At 27.8% G+C, this 19,398-nt stretch overlaps 1 protein-coding gene across 2 annotated transcripts in view; it reads right to left on the minus strand.

Moving 5' to 3' along the window:
* FucTA (glycoprotein 3-alpha-L-fucosyltransferase A) overlaps positions 1–19,398 on the minus strand; it is a 68,633-nt gene that overhangs the window by 15,923 nt on the left and 33,312 nt on the right. Inside the window, exons 2-3 of one of the 2 annotated variants that reach the window (XM_017907184.1) lie at positions 4,632–4,870; positions 240–329 (exon numbers count right to left, since the gene is read on the minus strand). In XM_017907184.1, the coding sequence (XP_017762673.1) occupies positions 240–329; positions 4,632–4,793 (252 nt within the window). In that variant the 5' untranslated portion in view covers positions 4,794–4,870. The remainder of the gene's footprint in view (positions 1–239; positions 330–4,631; positions 4,871–19,398) is intronic. The other variant, XM_017907183.1, reaches the window with a different exon arrangement.

The following is a 19,398-nucleotide window of genomic DNA, read 5'->3' on the forward strand; positions in this document are numbered from 1 at the left end:
ACATGACACCAATAGGGGGATTTAATTATAATCATATGACACCAATCGTTTCTCTTAAAACGTATTGTGTACTTTAATATCGTGATTAGTATGATTATTGCTTAGAAAGATTTTTAGTTCATTATACCGTAGAATTTTTATCGGTAAGTCTTCATATAAATATAAAGGTTGTCTCGGTTATGTTTCGTATTTATACTGTACTGCGGTCATCTATGGACAATGCAATTTAATAACTATACCTCGGATGGAAGCTTTTCCTTCAATTTTCCCCGAGTCTGCGAAACCTGCATTGTCGGTTTCTTCGATATTGCAGGCCAACTTTCTTTCATCTGCGATCGAAATTCGATATTTAAAGTGTTTTTGTTACTTTTACATTGCACTTCCCTTCTCTAGTCTAATTGACTTTCGTTAACTACAATTTGATCTTAACCTTTTCGAAAATATCTATTTGTTTAGAGTAAGTGTACAGTATGTATGTACAAATATAAAGAAATCAATTTAAATTGAATGTTTTCCAATTACATTTAAAAAATAATTGGAAAACATCATCAAAAGAGATAATCATAAATACAAGTTTAATTCATATATTTATTTTGTTACATTTATATTATATTGATATTGAATAATATAATACAATATAATATAATTTTAATATAATATATTTAATATTATTCAATATAAATATGTAAATAAATGTAAATTAAATGTAAATGTAACAAAAGAAATATATGAGTTAAACCCGTGTTTATGATTATCTCTTATAATAATGTTTTTCAATCTTTATATTAATATAATATATATTATATTATGTATACTGGTACTTATAGAAGTAGGCTAACTCATATATACTTTTGTTATTATGTATTAGCTATAACATTGAAATTTTTTTTAAATATAATGCCAACATAATTTCCAATCAACATTAATTAAAAGGTATTTGTTAACTTCATTATTATTTGGATATAAGATTAAATTATTGACTATGTTATTTTGTTAAGATTTGGTTAAATATATTTCTACTAATGTTTGCCATTTTTGTTATCATTTGATATTTGGATAAATGAAAAAATTAATTACAATAAAAATTTGTCACTGTCTTGTAGTTAATTAATTAATTTATTATTTATTATCCACTTTTTAATGCAGTAACAACTGTATTATACCTACATTATAAATAACTTGCACTTCTTTTTGTTAAAATAGATTTAACTTTATTTTATTCTTATTAATTTTTAATTCTACGTTAAAAATAATTTTAGGCTAAGGAACGACCCAGTTTAGAGGTTAAGTCGTCACGTCTTCCATCAATAATTGAAATATTATTCCAAGTATAGTTCTTAAAGGTTTAATAATTTATAGGCAATATATATATAATATTTAATTATAATATTTAAGCTTATAATTTATGCTGATGTTAATAATCATATTTTTCATTTCATTTAAGATAATTACCTTGCAATATTTAATGTTAATTTGTTAATGAAACTTGGATTATTACTTAAAAGATATGACTTCAATGAAAAGCATATTGGATTATTATGGACTATAGAAACTATTGGGTTATCACTTAAAAACTATTGTTCCAATTAAAAAGATAAGGATTCTTAATTTAATTTTCTAAAGTGTAAATTTGGAAAAGCATAAAATCAAAAAGAAAAATACGTTTTTAAATAATCGAAATTTATTTTAAAATAATATAATGTGTGTGAAATATTATATTATTTTCACTTAAAATATTGATCATGTCATAAAAAATTAAGAAGCTTACATTATACAACAAAATTTGCAATCAATTGCTGATTATGAAAATTAATAAATTCAATAAATCTTATCCATATTTAATTTATTTGTAATTTATCTGTATAGATTATTATAAATAATTATTGATTTCACATTAATTTGAAAATACCGTAAAGATCAATATAATATATGTCCTATAATTCATTCTTTTCTTCTTGATACTATTTTATAGTTACAATACTCTTCCTGTATATTATTACAAACACCAGGTAATCCTTTTATCTGCTCGATCTAAAATATCTCTGCTGTTTTTAAAAATAAAGGAAAGTATCTTAAGCGGAATCATTCGGTTCAGAAGGGCTTATTGTTAGACTACGATTGGTACTCAGTGAGTGGCACGTCTACTTTGTGATTGTGTCCCAGTTTCCAAGCTTAATGACGCATCTTATTTCACATAATTTTCTTCCATTATATATTATAGATAATGTGATCACAAATGTAACAAGATACGCTTTCATAGAAGAAAGGAAAACAGAGGTTTCTAACGCGAAATGTAAAAGGAAACTAAAAGGCGTATAACGGGATAATTCAATCGCCTGCCACTATAGCAGGTCACGATATAGAGAGGTCGTAAATTAAACTATTAAGGAGCGACACCGACTGATGTCGCTGCCCTTAGCTAGCGTCATGTGCTGCACTCCTGTGTCAGAATTTTGTACAACAAAAGAATGGTGCTTTGTTTGACGATGCTTCTCTTATAAGTGAGAAAACTGTAATTAATGTGTTATATTAGATTCTGCTATAAGTGGAAACATTCTAAATAATAATGTGTTACATTAAATTTTGTTAACTTGATATTTGAGTGAAGAAACTGTAAATAATAACGTGTTATATTAAATATTATAAGTGTATATATAAGTGAATAAATTGTAAATAATAATGTCTTATAATAATGTTTCAATACATTCGGACACGAAGAGGGTCACTGTAATTACGAAACTGTGAGTAAGAATGAATTTTTGTTTCGATATATAGTAGGACACATTGACACTGGATTAAATATTTCTTTAGACGGCCCTGACCGAGATTTCAGGTCTTCATTTATTTCTACCCTTTTCTCCGCCGATTTTTTCTGTTAATTAGGCCATTTATCATAACAGTACATCTTTTATGTCGAGATGTTAAAAATATGTCGAAAATTTACATTTCAAAAAGGTAAATAATAGCGATAAACTCTAATAACTTCCTCTACATTTATATGACTTTATATACACATATATATGGAAATTTACAATTTCAGATTCATTAGAAAGGTTTTGAAATATTTAGAATGCAAAGAAGATAAAACAATAATTGCATAATATCTTTATATAATGTTATTTTTATAAAGTTTCTAAAACATGATAGTCTTTATGCTGTGATATGTGATAAATTTTAAATTTTAAATTCCACCGGCTAATTTTATTATTTAATTTATCCAGTGTTTGTTTATACTAGAAGACTTATATCGTTTCCATAGTCAACGAATTAATAATACATTATTTATTCTAATTCTTAACTGATCCCACGACCTTGTCATATCGTAACACGTATTATACCAACAAATGATCACTAACCACCATTGTATTGACATCGAATGTGTCCTATAAGGGGACCGAATAACAACGTGCTCTCTCGGGCACGCCATTGCCTATCTTTCTCTATCTTTCGTTCAGTCAGATGGAAATCTAAATTCTAATCTGAACATTTGGTCAAAGCTTTTGTCACAATGTAGCTTTTGTTTCTGCGACGTTACCTAGCGAAGTTCGTATATATATATATTCTACTTTCGTTAACAATTTTTCTTACACTTCATTTGATGGCTATTTTCAAAAAATTTTTGGGGGAAATTCCACTTTAACACCAATTTCGCTAAGAAGACATCTCATTTTTAGGTTAGAAATTTTGTTATTCGTTGAACTGGAAGAGAAAGGAAATTTGTAAATCTGTTAGGATTCTAATAATTGATCTACTGATATATAGTGGGTACAAAAAGAACTGACACAGTTTATTATAATAAGAAAATGGCGATTTTAAAGGAAGTTGAGTACATATAGGACATAAGCGAATTCAAAGGTTAGAATTCTTGATAATCTTAACAAATCTTAAAAGTTTTGAAAGGGCACCGAATTTTTCTACAAATACCACAAAAACTAATGCCAAGCTTCTATTATTTGTATATAAAAAAGCTATTCAGAACGTTAATAGTAACAACGTATTTTAAAATCGTAAAAGAAGGAAACTTTTCATAAAAGTAAACAAAATTATACTATTGTATGCATAATATCATAATGTATAATAATATAATGTGTATCTATAATATTATATACCATATTATATAGTACAACATTGCATACATATAATGTACATAATATATATAATAATATAATTATAATAAAATTTTATATACAGGGTGTCCAATAAGATTTGGACCAAATTTGGACTACGTATTACTGAGGTCAAATAAATGAAAACAATTTTTATAAACTTATATTCGAATTCTTTTTTTTCGAATTTTCGAACATTTCTTATAAGTGTGACAAAAAATCATAAATATCTTTAAATGCTTATATCTTTTTAATAAAGCATATTTGGGCATAAATTTATATGAACTTTTTTCATCTATTTGATTTCAGTAACACGTAGTCCTAGTTTGGTTCCAAACTTTTTGGACAAACTATACAATACATACGATATTAAATTGTATCAAAACTATATATAAATAATTTCAAAAACAATTCCAATATAAAAATCAAAAATAATTTCTAAAAATAATCCGAAGTATATATTGAAATGAATTTTATTCAATTAATGATATATTACATATAATATAAAGAAGTTGAATATATTACCTTGGTGCTGTCGGAAACGCGAACGGGTTGCGTTTGTCCAGGATGAGGTCGCATACGATGCCATATTTCGTCCTGTAGTAGATTCAATATAACTAGCAACAAACCGGACGAACATAGCACATAGAAAAAGTATCCCTTCAGGGAGAGACGCGGCAGACCCATGCCGCACGTTTCCTCTTTGTCAAAAATTATCTATCCATGTGCTGCGTTTAGCCCAGGCCACGGTGTCCATTCAGCTACTGCAAACAGCAAATTGGGAATTTCAAAAATAAAATTGACAATTGTTTACCTTTTTTTTCATATTCGTCTCCTCGTGCATACTTGTTCGTTTGGTCACACGAGGGAATTATGGACTCATCGATGAACTATAGTGGTAATCTAACATGTGAGATGTAAAGTAATATCGGTAGAGTTTAATTCACAGCTTAAAAAATATTTATTAGACTACTATAATGATATTTAGTCTTTTATTTACTCTGCTTTCGAACGATTGGTATATTTATATTTATCTAATAGTATTCGCATTTGACATGAGGAAAAATGATATTCATTGTCAAAAAGCGCTTTTATGTTTCGTTTAGCGGATTTTTAAAATGTATTATTAATTTTTATTTTATTTTACGTGCTTTGAAATATTGGAAATATTTATGAATATAATAAAATATATCACGTGTTATAAAGTAAATAGTATTGAAGGATGTTGAAAATATTATAAAGTACGGTAAACATTAAAAATATTTATAAATGTAGTTATCAGTATTGACGGCAAAGAAAGGAAAATAATTGAGCTTTAATGATCTGCCTGCTATACTTTATTATGCTTTAAAATATAGCTATATTTAATTTTATATTGCATTATAAATTAATATACAGGGTGTCTCAGCAACGGTAGTACAACCGAGGAGGGGATGATTCTATATGAAAAAGCAAATCGAAAATAAAGAATAACATTTTTTCATTTGATGCTTCGTTACTTGGACTATCAAACGTAATTTTTATTTATATAGCTATGCTAGGTTAATTGTTTTAAGAAAATCGAGTATATATAAGATAGCAATAACGTATAGATAGTAAGTGTAATAGAAATTGGATATTTTATCTTGATCATACTTATATAACGTAGTCACGCAATGTTTTAAAATCGAAATTAGAGTGTAGGTATTAAAACGTAGATAACGAGAGCAAAAAAACATATATGAGAGAAGTTGGTTGAGATTAAGAACATTTGTTATATGTACATATTTGTAGAGTATTTTAAAATAAAAGATTTTGAAACTTCATAAATTTATAATATTTATTGAAGAATAATATGATGCATCAAAGATTTTAATAATTACGTTGTCATTAAATATATATCACAATTTACACGTAATGGAATTATACTATTATATCGAATAATCATATATTATTATTAAATATAATAATAATAATTATATTACTGAATGTATAATACGATTAAAATATGATTGAAATATCATGTCGATTAATCATGTTATTTTTGAATGTATATGATTATTAACATATAATTAAATTATTGTATTGGATAATTAAAATACAAATGAGATCACATCGACAAGTACAGATTTTCAAAATAAAGGCAATACTTAAATGCTCAATATTATTCACTTCTATTGATTATTAATCTATAGTTTTTAATTAAGGTATCAAATTTGTTAAAATGTAGAGATCATCATATTCCTTTCTTTTCTTTATAAAATTTCATGCATTTTATCACATAAAACACAATTTAAAAATAAAAGCAATAGTTAAATGCTCAATATTATTCACTTCTTTTGATTATTAATTTATAGCTTTTAATTAAGGTATCAGATTTGTTAAAATATAGAGATCATCATATTCCTTTTATTTCTTTATAAAATTTCATGTATTTCACATAAGAGACAATTTAGTGTCCTTTGCACTCCATTCCATGGGCTATATACATTTTTTATACATATTTTATTAATATTTTAATAACAGCCAAATGATAAATATTGGTAATTTATAACAATTAATATAGCTGTAAAACCTATATCTCTCGGATCTTAAAGTCTTAAATCTGTGAATATCTACAAATTAAGAAATCTTTTTTTTTTTGTTTTTTTAAATATATGACACTTATTTTAAGAGATTTATTAGATGAAAATTCTCTCAATGTACTTTTATAACCCATTTACAACAATGTAATATATATATTTTGTATATATGTACAATATATTTCATTTAATGACTCATCCATAGTAAAATTTTAATTATTAACTTATGTTAATTATTAACCTACGTCTCTTAAATAAGATCATAAATCGCAAGACATTAGTATACCGTAATATCGACACAGTTCTATTTGTCGTATCACTTTGAAACCATTTATGTTACTTTAAAGTGAACATACTTATTGTCAGTGAGTGTACGTAAAGCATAGTTTACACAGTAGTACATATAACCTTTGAGCAACAAGAAATGATATAAGCCAATGACTTGGATAACTGAGGTACTGTTATTTAATCATTTGCTCATTTGTACCTAATGCAAGAAAGTAAAGCATATTCCAAGAAATACATATAGTGCATCGTATAACAAGTTTTCATAACATTGTTTCAAATATTTTATATTCTCTTCCTCTTTTCCTTATTGAATTTATATATAAAATTTTTATTACATATTCAATATAATATATTATAAAAATATGGAAAGAAACCTCGATACCACCTAAAATGTTCGATAGAAAAAATGATATGGCTTTATTTAATGACATTAAAATAACTTTAATTTTTTATTAAGAGAAAACGAATATTTAATTTTCTATTTTATTTTCTATTTGTTATTTCTTGCTTCAATTGAGAAATCAGTTCAGATAATAAAAAGTTCAAATAATAAAACAATCGAACATTAAAATTTTCGAATTCCAGATCTCGAAATACTTAAAATTTTACTATACGATATATTTAAAATGGTAAAACTACTTCTGACATTTCACAACAAAAAGAAAAATTTAAAAAATTGTGGAGTTTTTATTGTTATAAACACTTAAAATTTTACTATACGATATATTTAAAATGGTAAAGCTACTTCTGATATTTCACAACAAAAAGAAAAATTTAAAAAATTATGGAGTTTTTATAGTTATAAATTTTTGTCTAACTAATACTGACTATCTTTTATTTATAACATTTTTTTATTATATTTTCGGAGATTTAAAAAATTCTAGTTATTATTACAGTAGACTAAACCAGTGTCTTATGTGAAATATGCGATGATATTGCGATGTAAAAACAATGAAAATGCTTGGAGATTCATAAAAATGTGCACGAGCGCAATATCCGAGGAAGTTCAGTGAAACATCCATTGTTCAAACGTTTCACTATTCCAATATTCGAATATTCCACTACCTCAAGTTCTATTTTTCCAGCAGTATATTTCTTTCGTTACTCTAGTATGAAATGGGCATTATACGCGTGAACGCCATGCGTGTAATGGCATCAAAGAGGGAACGTATGATACTGACTGTCGAAACGAAACGAGAGATACTTCAGAAACTAAAAGGCGATGAAAATGTTCTGGAAATGTATAACGTTGAAACGACATTTTCATTTCGAGGAATTTATAATATTAGAAAAAGAGCATTTAAGTAAGTAAGCACCTCAAAGTGCGAACAGAATACAGTGAAATACAATTTGATACGTAGTATTTTTTAAGCAACAAATTTAATATCGATTTTCATCATATTTTGAAACAACGAGATTAATTAGTCCTTTAACTTTGCAAAACTTAAATTCAAATTGTGTATGAAAATTAATTCTAAAAACAAGTGACTACTGAATTATTATTAAAATTAACATTAATCTGAAGATTACTATTTAATTATTATTAAAATTAATATTGAAATCACTTCTAAAACAAAAATGACTAAGTCACTACTGAAATTATTATTAAAATTACTAGCTAACCTAAAACTAATATTAAAATTATTGATTAAATTACTAAAATTAATGTTCAATTAATGACGTATGAATGACATATTCTGTCCAGTAGACTGATTTCAATAAAACATGCTAAATAAACACACGTTACTTGACCTTGACGAACCTAAAATTTTAGGCCTAACCTAAAATTTCTAAAATTCCTAAATTAACCGAATTTAAAACTAGGGATCGTTACAAAAGAAACGCACAAATGTCATATTCTGATAACTAAATGACATTGGACTTAATAACTGTTATGAGTGAATCATTCGATAATTACTGCATTTTTTAAATCATATGTGTACATAGGTTATGTCACATAGTAAGTCAGCTAGTATTCACTATTAGTAACGTTATTTCTGATTATGACGCTAGTTGGCGCTCTTCGTTGTAGGAAGTATTAATTAGTCAGTAAGATTACCATAATTTGAAATTTTATGAATGCGACACAGTTGACGTATTATGAATAGTCACGTTAATTCTCGAATTTATTATCATCGAGAAATAAAAATATAAAGTGAGCCGTGAATAAAAAAAGCGAATAATAATAGTAATATATCTTGATATGCATACATAAACGAGAAATATTTTTTATTTATTTGATAAATGAGTTTTATAGTTCATTCATTTCCATCATTTCCGTTGTTGTACGTGTTTTATTGCTGATGTAGAAAATATAAATCAAATAGGGAGAAAAGTTGTAGGGAGAAAAGTTAATATTTTCTGTATTTTTATAACAGTCGCAATATATTCATATTTTCAATTTTTATAATAATCGCAATAGATGGCGGTAATCTACATTTTAATAATTTCCATAATAATCCGTATTTTACATAATCTATGTTATCCAAAGTTTTACTCAATGCCATAAATTATTTTCCTTGAGAAAAAGTAACATTTATTTAAACGTTATTAATATTTTTATAAATACTAATACAATTATGATTAATATAATATATTTCTCTTGAGAAGATTTTGAAAATTTAAAATAATGAGATCTTTTTTGATCAATGTATTTAGACTGCAATTTTTATAATCTGTGCAATATCCACAATTAATCATGAATTTAAGTTATAGAATTTTTATTTATTTATTTTTATTTATATTTGAACAAAAGTAACATTTATTTAATCGTTATTAATATTTTTATATATACTAATACAATTATAATTAATATAATATATTTTTCTTGAGAAGTTTTTGAAAATTTTAAATAATGAGATCTTCTTTTATCTTTTTTAATGTATTTAGACTATAATTTTTATAATCTGTGGAATATCTACAATTAATCATTAATTTAAGTAATAGAATTTTTATTTATTTATTTTTATTTATATTTGTTTCTATTTATTTTCATTCACTTCTTTCTTATTCCTATTTATTCCTATTTATTTCTATTTATCTCTATTTCCACCTGTGTATTTTATTTATACACGAGTGGAATAATTTCCTCTCTTTATTACGATTCCATTTTTCACCATTTCCGATAGCAATATGAAAGGTAAGAAAATTTATAAATTCCATTTATCTTGTGTAACGAAGGTAATAAATTTGAATAAATTAAAAGGTTTGATATTCTCATATTTCAAATAAATAAAATGTTACGTTAACAGCCACAATGAAATATACGCTGAGATATACACTGATTATTATTATTATTTCATTTCTCATTGAAAATTGTATGTATACAAAGGCTGCATTATAAAACCCTTCGCGTGGTGGTAGACTTTATCACAGCTGTTCAAATCTTCTCTACGAAGAATAAATATGCAATTCTCGTATCAGATAATATCGAGTATTTGTATTCAGATCGATTTGGAACGAAGAATAACCGTATACAGAAATCTGGTTCTATCTGGGATATTCATTGCTGCTAAGATTTACATTTCGACATGTACACAGCCTGTGGCACTAAATATGATATGAATAAAAGAAGGCATTCAGAACACAGCGTTTATTTAACTTTGTCACTAGCCTGATATTATAGACAACTTAATTTATTATTTATTTTCACATTATTTTTGTACTATTGCATTTACATGATTCACGTGATTATATTATACATATATTCAAAATATTTAATTTTGAGGTACAATTAGAGAATTATTAAAAATTATGTTCTAATATATGAGCCGTTCACTGCACAAATTGATTAACTCCATAAAACAAAAAGTGGAGAAATGCAATGAAATAATGTATATTGTTTTTTTAAAATTCCCTTTATAATTTAAATCGAAATAAATATCGTAGAATGCATAAATACAAATCTAACTTTCATCTAATGGTACATAAAATTTATAAGAAAAAATAGCCAAAAGGTAATCATTAGTAATGTTGCCATTTTTATGTTACTGGAAGAGTTAATCGACTTGGCGAGTGAAAAAAGTAACAAATTTAAATTTTACTAAATTTTACTTAAATTCTGATAAGACGGCATTAAAAAATTCACCGTTATCATTCATGGCTTGCTAGTGCATTTGAGTTGCATTATTGCAACGATTTACATTAGAGTACGGAGTTAATCAAAGTGACCTCTGAAATAAATTATTTATTATTCAGTGGCCAAAAAATTTTTGTCGTTTAATGGTGTTAATCTTAATTATCAGGGAAAGTTATTATAAATATAAAAAGTTATGACTATACCAAGTGCTTTGACACTTAAATTTAAGATTTTTCAAAAAGTGGAATTAATTGATTTGTGCAGTGAACGACTCATATCTATTTGAAAATATTAATGTGAAATATTAGAAAAATATTTTATATTTGAAAATAAATGTAAATTACTGACACATAGATTTGTTTGTGTATGTAAATGTTGAAAATAAGATACGTCTTCACTCTAGTTTTGTCTCTCCATGCGAACAGTTATAATACAAAAGATATACCTTCCTAAGGATAGAATAAAGATAATTATAAAATAAAGATAGTTATTTCTTTTTACCCATAATCTCAATAGTAAACATTTGAAAATATAAATGTTATATACATAAAGAATAATAATTAAAGTGGGCGAATTTATGAAAATAATTAGGTGCTACAATAACGTTTTTATTTTAATAAAATTCGATATTAATTTTCCCCAAAATTTTCAAAAATTGCTTTCACTAATTGCAAGAATGAGAAGTTTGAAATGAATTATTTTGATTGGCCTTAATTATTCATGTACACGTCAGGACCAATAAATACATTATTAAGCAAATGTAAACAAATAAATGTTTCAAAAATTTTCTTCATGAAGATATTTTTGCTCGTATAATTATTTGTACGTACATAATGTTTCGTGATATATATAAAATGTAATATGTTTAACCATGTAACGTGAGCTTCACAACCTGAACAAATAGGTTCCATAGAGGCTGGTACGTTAATGCAGAGGGTGAAATTCAATAAGGGTGAAGGTCACTTTAGTAATGAGTGATACTCGAGTGTCACTTATTACTCATGCTACTATAAATTTTTCCTTTCATCTTTTTACACCTGTGTTTAATTTTGTCCATCTGCTATGTAGGTTATTATATGTCAATTATTACATACAAATAATTATTTATATATAAATATTAACCTTTTGCACTCGAGAGGCGACTCTCACAATCAGTCACCATTTAATTAGATTCTAAAGATCGATGTTAATTAATATATCAAATTTAAAATTACGATACGTGCAATGTCGAAGTAAAATAATGCTACGTCTTAATTTGCATGCGATTTTTTATTTGCCATTTTAAAAATATCCTCGACTTTATGACAGAAAGTTTTCGAATTACTATTTTTCTGTAACGAAAAAATCGTCGAGTGCAAAGGGTTAAGTGAAGCAAGGGAAGGTTATTTTATTTTTTTTATGAAAAAAAATAAATTACGAATTATAAATATTTACAATACAAGTAATAAGTACTATTATTTAAAAGTTACTATTGATTAATTATGTAATTCATTACTGAGTGATTGTTTTAAGATTAATTAAAAGATTCTTAGTATTTAATGCTTATGTGAGTATTTAAATTGTAATATTTTATTTAAATTTTTATTTAAATGATTAAATCAGTGAATATAAATTGAACAAAAAGTTAGACTTTTTAAATATTTCATTACCTATAAATAAAAATGTTATGTAAATACATAAATATTAATGAGTGGGACACATACATTGTTAGAAACTGTTTTATCTGCTAAATAAAACAGTTAATGGAAGTCAATTATTTGGTGTATACATCCAATTTTTGAGGGTGTACTCTTCAAAGTTCAACAAATTTTCTTCATTTTTTCACATAGGATGAGCAAGTTTCAAATTAATTTGTTTGCTTTTCAGATAGCTCTCATTAAACTTAATAACAATTATATTAATCATTTCTTTGTAAAGTAAATCAAATTGGGTCATTGAAGAATTATCCATCTAGGAATAACTGCAACACTAAACTCGGTAGTAAAAATATATACGTACTTGTAAAAGTTACTCGAGGTTTAAAAATGGATAAACATTATGCACAAACGTGAGATATGCTGCATTTTCTCTTCTTACATAACTCAGAGTACATTTCATACATTCGCTGGTATTTCTGTCTTTCTAAAATATGATAATGGAAATCTTATGACTCATACTATCCTATATTCTTCAACGTTTCCATCATTTAATTGTAAAAAGAAAAAAAAAAAGATTTAATATCGAAATTTTTATCGCTTTTTCTGTTTAGAAACAAATAATCGCTAGAATATACTTCGTTTATTCCCTTTTGTTCTTTTCATAGTAATTCCCATAGTATACTTCTATTCCTCTTTCTTTCTTCTTTAACTGCATTTTATCGTCAAAATATACCGCGTTTCTGCTATTTTCGCCCTTTCTGTTGTAATTTATTGTCGAAATATAGTCCATTTTTGCTTCTTTTCCTGTTTTTATTATTTTTAACTGCTGCAATGTACTTCGTTCCTGCTTTTCTTCCTTTCTACAACATTTAACTGATAAAATGTCTCGTTTCTGCTTTCTTTCTTCTTTTATTATACATCATTATCAAAATATACTTCGTTCTTGCTTCTTGTGTCATATTTAATGTGTTATATTTAATCCACAGAGTTTATTTTCCTTCTATTATTCGACATTTAATTGTCGAAACGTGTTTCATTCTTATTTTGTCCTCATTTCTGCATTCTACCACGAATAAATGCATCATTTATGTTACTTTTCTGCTTCATGCTATACTTCACCGTTAAAATACATTTTATTTCGCCTTTCTTCCTCCATTTTATTTTATTTAATTAACAAAATATATTTCGTTTATTCTTCTTTTGTCCTTCTTATTATATTTCACCTTTGAAACGTACTGCATTCCTGTTTGTTTTCTTCTTTTCATCATATTTAACCCCTTGCCCTACGATTTAAGACTCAACAGCGTGATCCCAAAACGTAAACAAAACTACCAAGCACATCAACAAACCATGGGCGTGACATGTGGTGTTTACATTTGGTCCAGTCGATGAACCACGAGTCAGGCCCGTGATAGTTAATTTTGGCCCGACCCGTCGTACCACGAGCCAGGCCCGTGATAGTCAATTTTGGCTCGATCTATGTACCACGGGCCAAACTCGTGATAATCAGTTTTGGCTCGAAAACCTGACCACGAGTCTCACACGTGGTTGTAGACCAAAAGGTTAATCGCCAAGTGTATATCGTCACTAGGTTGTTTTCGCTTGACGACGATTAGTGACAGACGGCTCTCTGAGGTAATCGTGTTTGGCTTCGAATAGTAAGTGGACTGTATCGTTACCTTGATATTGCGTATTTTTATATGCCGCGTGCTACTAGGTCTAGCATTTATATGAATCCTTGATAGTGCTATGTATTTTGTTATTGGATGAATTTTCCGAATTCGAGGTACAAGAGTAGGGGTTACAAACGGAAAAACGAACTGAATTATTGCCCCATAGACCAGGTACTTGGCCTACATGATGGCCAAGTGCCAAGGTGTCATCGTGTTTTATCTGGGGTACAGGGTCAGCAATATGGTATTTCCTGATGAGTAATAATAACGCCAAAACAGTATTTCAAGGATAAACACGAATGTTTCCCAAATTTTCTAGATATATTAATATTGTAGGATACCAAAAGAAATCGCGAATCGGCTATTATCAACAAAAACAAATTGTAAACCGATCGATATCTTCTAGAAGCAAATCGAAAAGTTATTCTATATAACAAAATTAAGTTGCACGACTCCTCTACGGGGAGGTGAAGCGTAGGTTAAGGAAAGCATAAAAGCGTGGTCCTTGACAACCAAAACAGAGTCCTTGGAAATCGGTTGTGACCAGCACAAGCGTGAGTCGCTTGGTGTTGGAAAGAGAGTTTTAAAAGAGTGCGTCTTTGTGTGTTTTCGTTATCTTGGTGTTCTTTCCCTAAGTTAAATCAGTTTACGAGTTTTGAGTTTGTGTAATCGCGTTCTTTTTCTTTCGTGAATTTTCGGTGTCTCAAGACCAGTTCTGCCATCCTATAATATTAACTGACAAAATTACGTTTCTAGCTTCCTAAGAAACATGGACATATTGGAAATTTAAATTGTTAAACAAAGCTAACCAGATTTATACAATTACAGTACGGCTCTTATGCAAAGAAATGACATTTTCGAATGTAGAAGCATACGTACTAGAGAGTAATGATACATTCAAGTCAAATGTGAATAAAACTATCGTCGAAACGGTATTTCAAGGATTAACACCAAGATACACTTCATTCTTATTCCTTTTTCATTTTTGTTCAATATATTTAGCACTGTGCAATTAGCAAGTTTATCGTTAAAAATTTTATTTAAAATAAATGTATAAACAAAAGGCTCGATCAAGGAAATAAAGTAAATAACGAGAAAAATCAATGGGAAATAAGAGCACGAAGTTTGTAAAATTAATATTTGCGAAAGTGATCAATTTGTCTTCCAGTAGCACTCTCTTATTACCGATGCAACGTGCTCAGCAATCTCACGACAAGGATCGTGTACCAAGCACCGTTCGAAAGGGTAGTTATAATTTTCGCACGTTGCTTCATAATTAAGTTAGAGCCTTCAGTACAAACAATTTCATGCAAATCTTCGACCCAAACACGAGTTCAAAAATATTGGTGCCATACACCTCGTGAATTTGCGAGTCTCTGCGTTCTAAAAGCGTGAGACAGGTCTAACTACAGACTCACGAGCCGTGTAGACAGATAAGGTCTCTAGACAACCAACAATGAATGTCTAGTCCATGGACGAAATGTCTATGGACAGCTTGCAGATGAAAAGTCAATGTCTATTGTCTTTTGGGTGACAATGAGACAGAAAACGTAGAGAAGTCGTATTAATCGCGTGACCAATTCCATGGAAATGTAATGGAAACATACAGATAGTATAATAAGAAAAGAAAAATACATAAAAGAATGAAGAGAATTTGCAAAGTTTAGTACGTGTCTGCTGTAAAATCAAATTATTTGATGAGGCAAATGTATTTTGAAAGGGTGAGAAGCAAATTAAAATAAACTATATTTGGAAGAAAGAATATAAATATAAAATTGTATTAAATTATAAATTAAAAACTATATTTAGAAAAAATAGAAAATTTCCATAAAACTATTGTTTTGAAAAAATATAGTATAACTACAAAACTATTGTTTTGAAAAAATATAGTATAACTACAAAACTATTGTTTTGGAAAAATATAGTATAACTATAAAACTATTATTTTGGAGAATTATATTATGCCTCTAAAACTATTATTCTAAAAAAATACAGTATGATTATAAAACTATTATTTTGGAGAATTATATTATGCCTCTAAAACTATTATTCTAAAAAAATACAGTATGATTATAAAATTATTATTTTGTGGAATTATAGTACAGCTATAAAACTATTATTCTGAAAATATATAGTATGGTATAGAACTATTATTTTGGAGAATTATAGTATAGCTATAAAATTATTATTATGAAAAAATGTAGTATGGCTATAAAACTATTATTATAGAGAATTATATTGTAGTATACCTATAAAACTATTATTTTGACAAAATACAGTTTGATTATAAAACTATTAATCTGAAAACATATAGTATGATATAAAACTATTATTTTGGAGAATTATAGTATAGCTATAGAAGTAATATTCTGAGAAAATGTAGTATGGCTATAAAATTATTATTTTGGAGGGTTATAGTATAACTGTAAAATTATTGTTCTGAAAAAATATAGAATGGCTATGAAACTATTATTCTGAGAAGATACGGTATGGCTATAAAATTATAATCTTGAATAATTATAATATAACTTTGAAACTTTTGTTCTGGAAAACTATAGTATGACTATAAAATAATTTTGTAAAAATATAGTACAGCTGTAAAACTATCAATCCAAAAAAATATAATATAGCCACAAAACTATTGTTTTAAAAAAATATGATATGACTATAAAATTATATATAGAAAAAATACAGCATACTAAACTAATAAACTAGTATACTAAAGCTATATGTAATCTATAAAAAAATATTAGGAAAACTATAAAATATATTATATTATATGAATTAAATATAATCAATTAAATATAAAGTATATTATTAAACTACATTTAGAGAAATAAAAGACTTAGAAAAATTAGAAAGGCATAGACATACAATTAAATAAACTTTAGCAGAAATAATCACACTACAATAATCACGTGTGCACTTATAGTGTATGTATCGCGTCTATAGATCATTATTCAAATCGAAGAACCAAAAAATGTTGCATCGCTTCGCGAGTGAATTCTGTGGAATTCGAGGGGTTGTAAAGCCGTCTCGCGATCACGTAATGTTACCCGCCAAATTAATATTGAGCAACTATTTCAGTTTGCACGAGCAAAAAGAAGGTCGCGGCTGGAGTCGAACGATAGACTCTAGTACAACGAGAGGAATGAAACTCTTGATGATTTCGATAAATAGGCTCTAAAATTCTCTATTCGGCGTTTCGTAGAGAACTGACTTCGTTGTCGATTCGATTTGAACTGATTGACGACTCGATTAGAACTGATCTCTTTGACGATTCGTAGAGAACTCTGCTCCTCGATTTTCCTAAGATCGGTCTTAGGAAAACTCGAGAGCTCGCCAAATACTATTGGCTGATTGGACCAAGGGCGTTCCCTTGGTCCGCAAATCGGTCACCTTGAAAGAAGGGAAGGTTCCCCCAAACGAAGACGGTAGTGGAGGAAACCCTCTTCTCCAAGGTGAGGTACGTGGGGTCCACCCGCGCGCTGGTGACTCCATCGGTCGTTTATGGCCCCTAGCTAGGGCCTGAGGCTTCCAACGTGTGCGGACTACGTGGAGCCCTTAGGCGTATTGTCAGCCAAGTCTTAAGAGCCGTCGCCTAACTTCGTTAAATTAAGGATTTCCGGGATTCTCGTGTTCCGCGACACGTGAAGTCATAATAAAAGTGAAGGCTTTCAAACATGCAGAAGGCATGGGGAGGAAAATTCCGATGCCGAATTGTTTGATCCTAAAGACCTGGCTGTTGGAAGACCGTAACAATGTACACTTGCCATAAGAACTGTCTATCTTTGTAACCCGTATACTAACAGTACCGTATTAACTGTATCTAGAAATTTATCATTAAGAAGATTAAAAGAGAAAATTAATATTTTTACTGATCTCTTTCATACATAGAATTTTCAAAATCCGTCCACACGTGGATTCTTTTCGCATGAGTGCTATTTAGAATAATTTATCTCATCTTAAGCTTACTATACGAACGAAAATATTTGACTTTTTTAATGGTCTCGAATATTTAACTTATTTTGACGTCCTATTATCCTCATTATCGAAAGAAGTGTCAAAAATCTAATTGCTAATTAAACATTCAGCTTCTGAAAAACAACAGAGATACCTTAAGTTTAATTCTTTAGGCGATGACGAGGTACAAAATGTATAATAAATACCAGGTTCATCAATTTCTATCATCTGATTAGGCCTATTTATCGTTAACAAATATATTAATAAAATTATGGTTTATGCACGTTAGTGTTATTCAGTCAGTGTGAAATTTAGAGATTATTGCAAATGCAAATATCGAAAACGCATAATCTCATTATATGTAGATTTCTTTTTAGTTTTTCTTCATTAAGCTGGATTACTGGACTACTGAATTAAATAACAGGATTACCAGTAAACGTATTTACATGTAACACTGAAAATATATAAGTATGTTAAGACTACATGGGTACATCATTAACAGTGTTATTCATTGCACGTACAGTGGCTCATAAAAGTATTCGAATTCTCTGATCCAAAAATCCCGATTCCAATGAAACTTTGCGTAAATGTAATGCATAACGTGTCACACAGACAGTAATTTTTTCGTTAGCGGGAAACGCCTTTGAGAGGATAAAATCAACGAATTTTTATAATTTTTTCGTTTTTTAAAGGAAAAATTATTTTAAATCTTCATGAAGTATATATACTATGTTACTATAAGAATATGTGAAGAAAATTATTTAGTAACTGATACTAGTTTTGTTCCTCATCAATAAATCAACTTGCATTGTCTTTAACCATCAGTAATTAAATATGCAAATAAATTAGTGACTAACAGTAGTATATATATTTATATACCTCATTTTATGAACCTTCGTGTGAATTACATTAAAAAACATATATGTCCTAATTTTTGATTCGTTAGTTTTGCTAATTATACGTGGTGATAGGTGCATTAAAAATTAGAGACTTTTTATTTAAACGGAAACAACAACCAAAGGAAAGTTAAAGGTATAAAGAGTGCTTCCTTGACAATTTAAAAATAATCAAAAAGGAAATTAATGGTTAAAC

This window comes from Eufriesea mexicana, unplaced genomic scaffold (assembly GCF_001483705.2).
Source record: "Eufriesea mexicana isolate 0111107269 unplaced genomic scaffold, ASM148370v2 scaffold7107, whole genome shotgun sequence".
Lineage (NCBI taxonomy): Eukaryota > Metazoa > Arthropoda > Insecta > Hymenoptera > Apidae > Eufriesea > Eufriesea mexicana.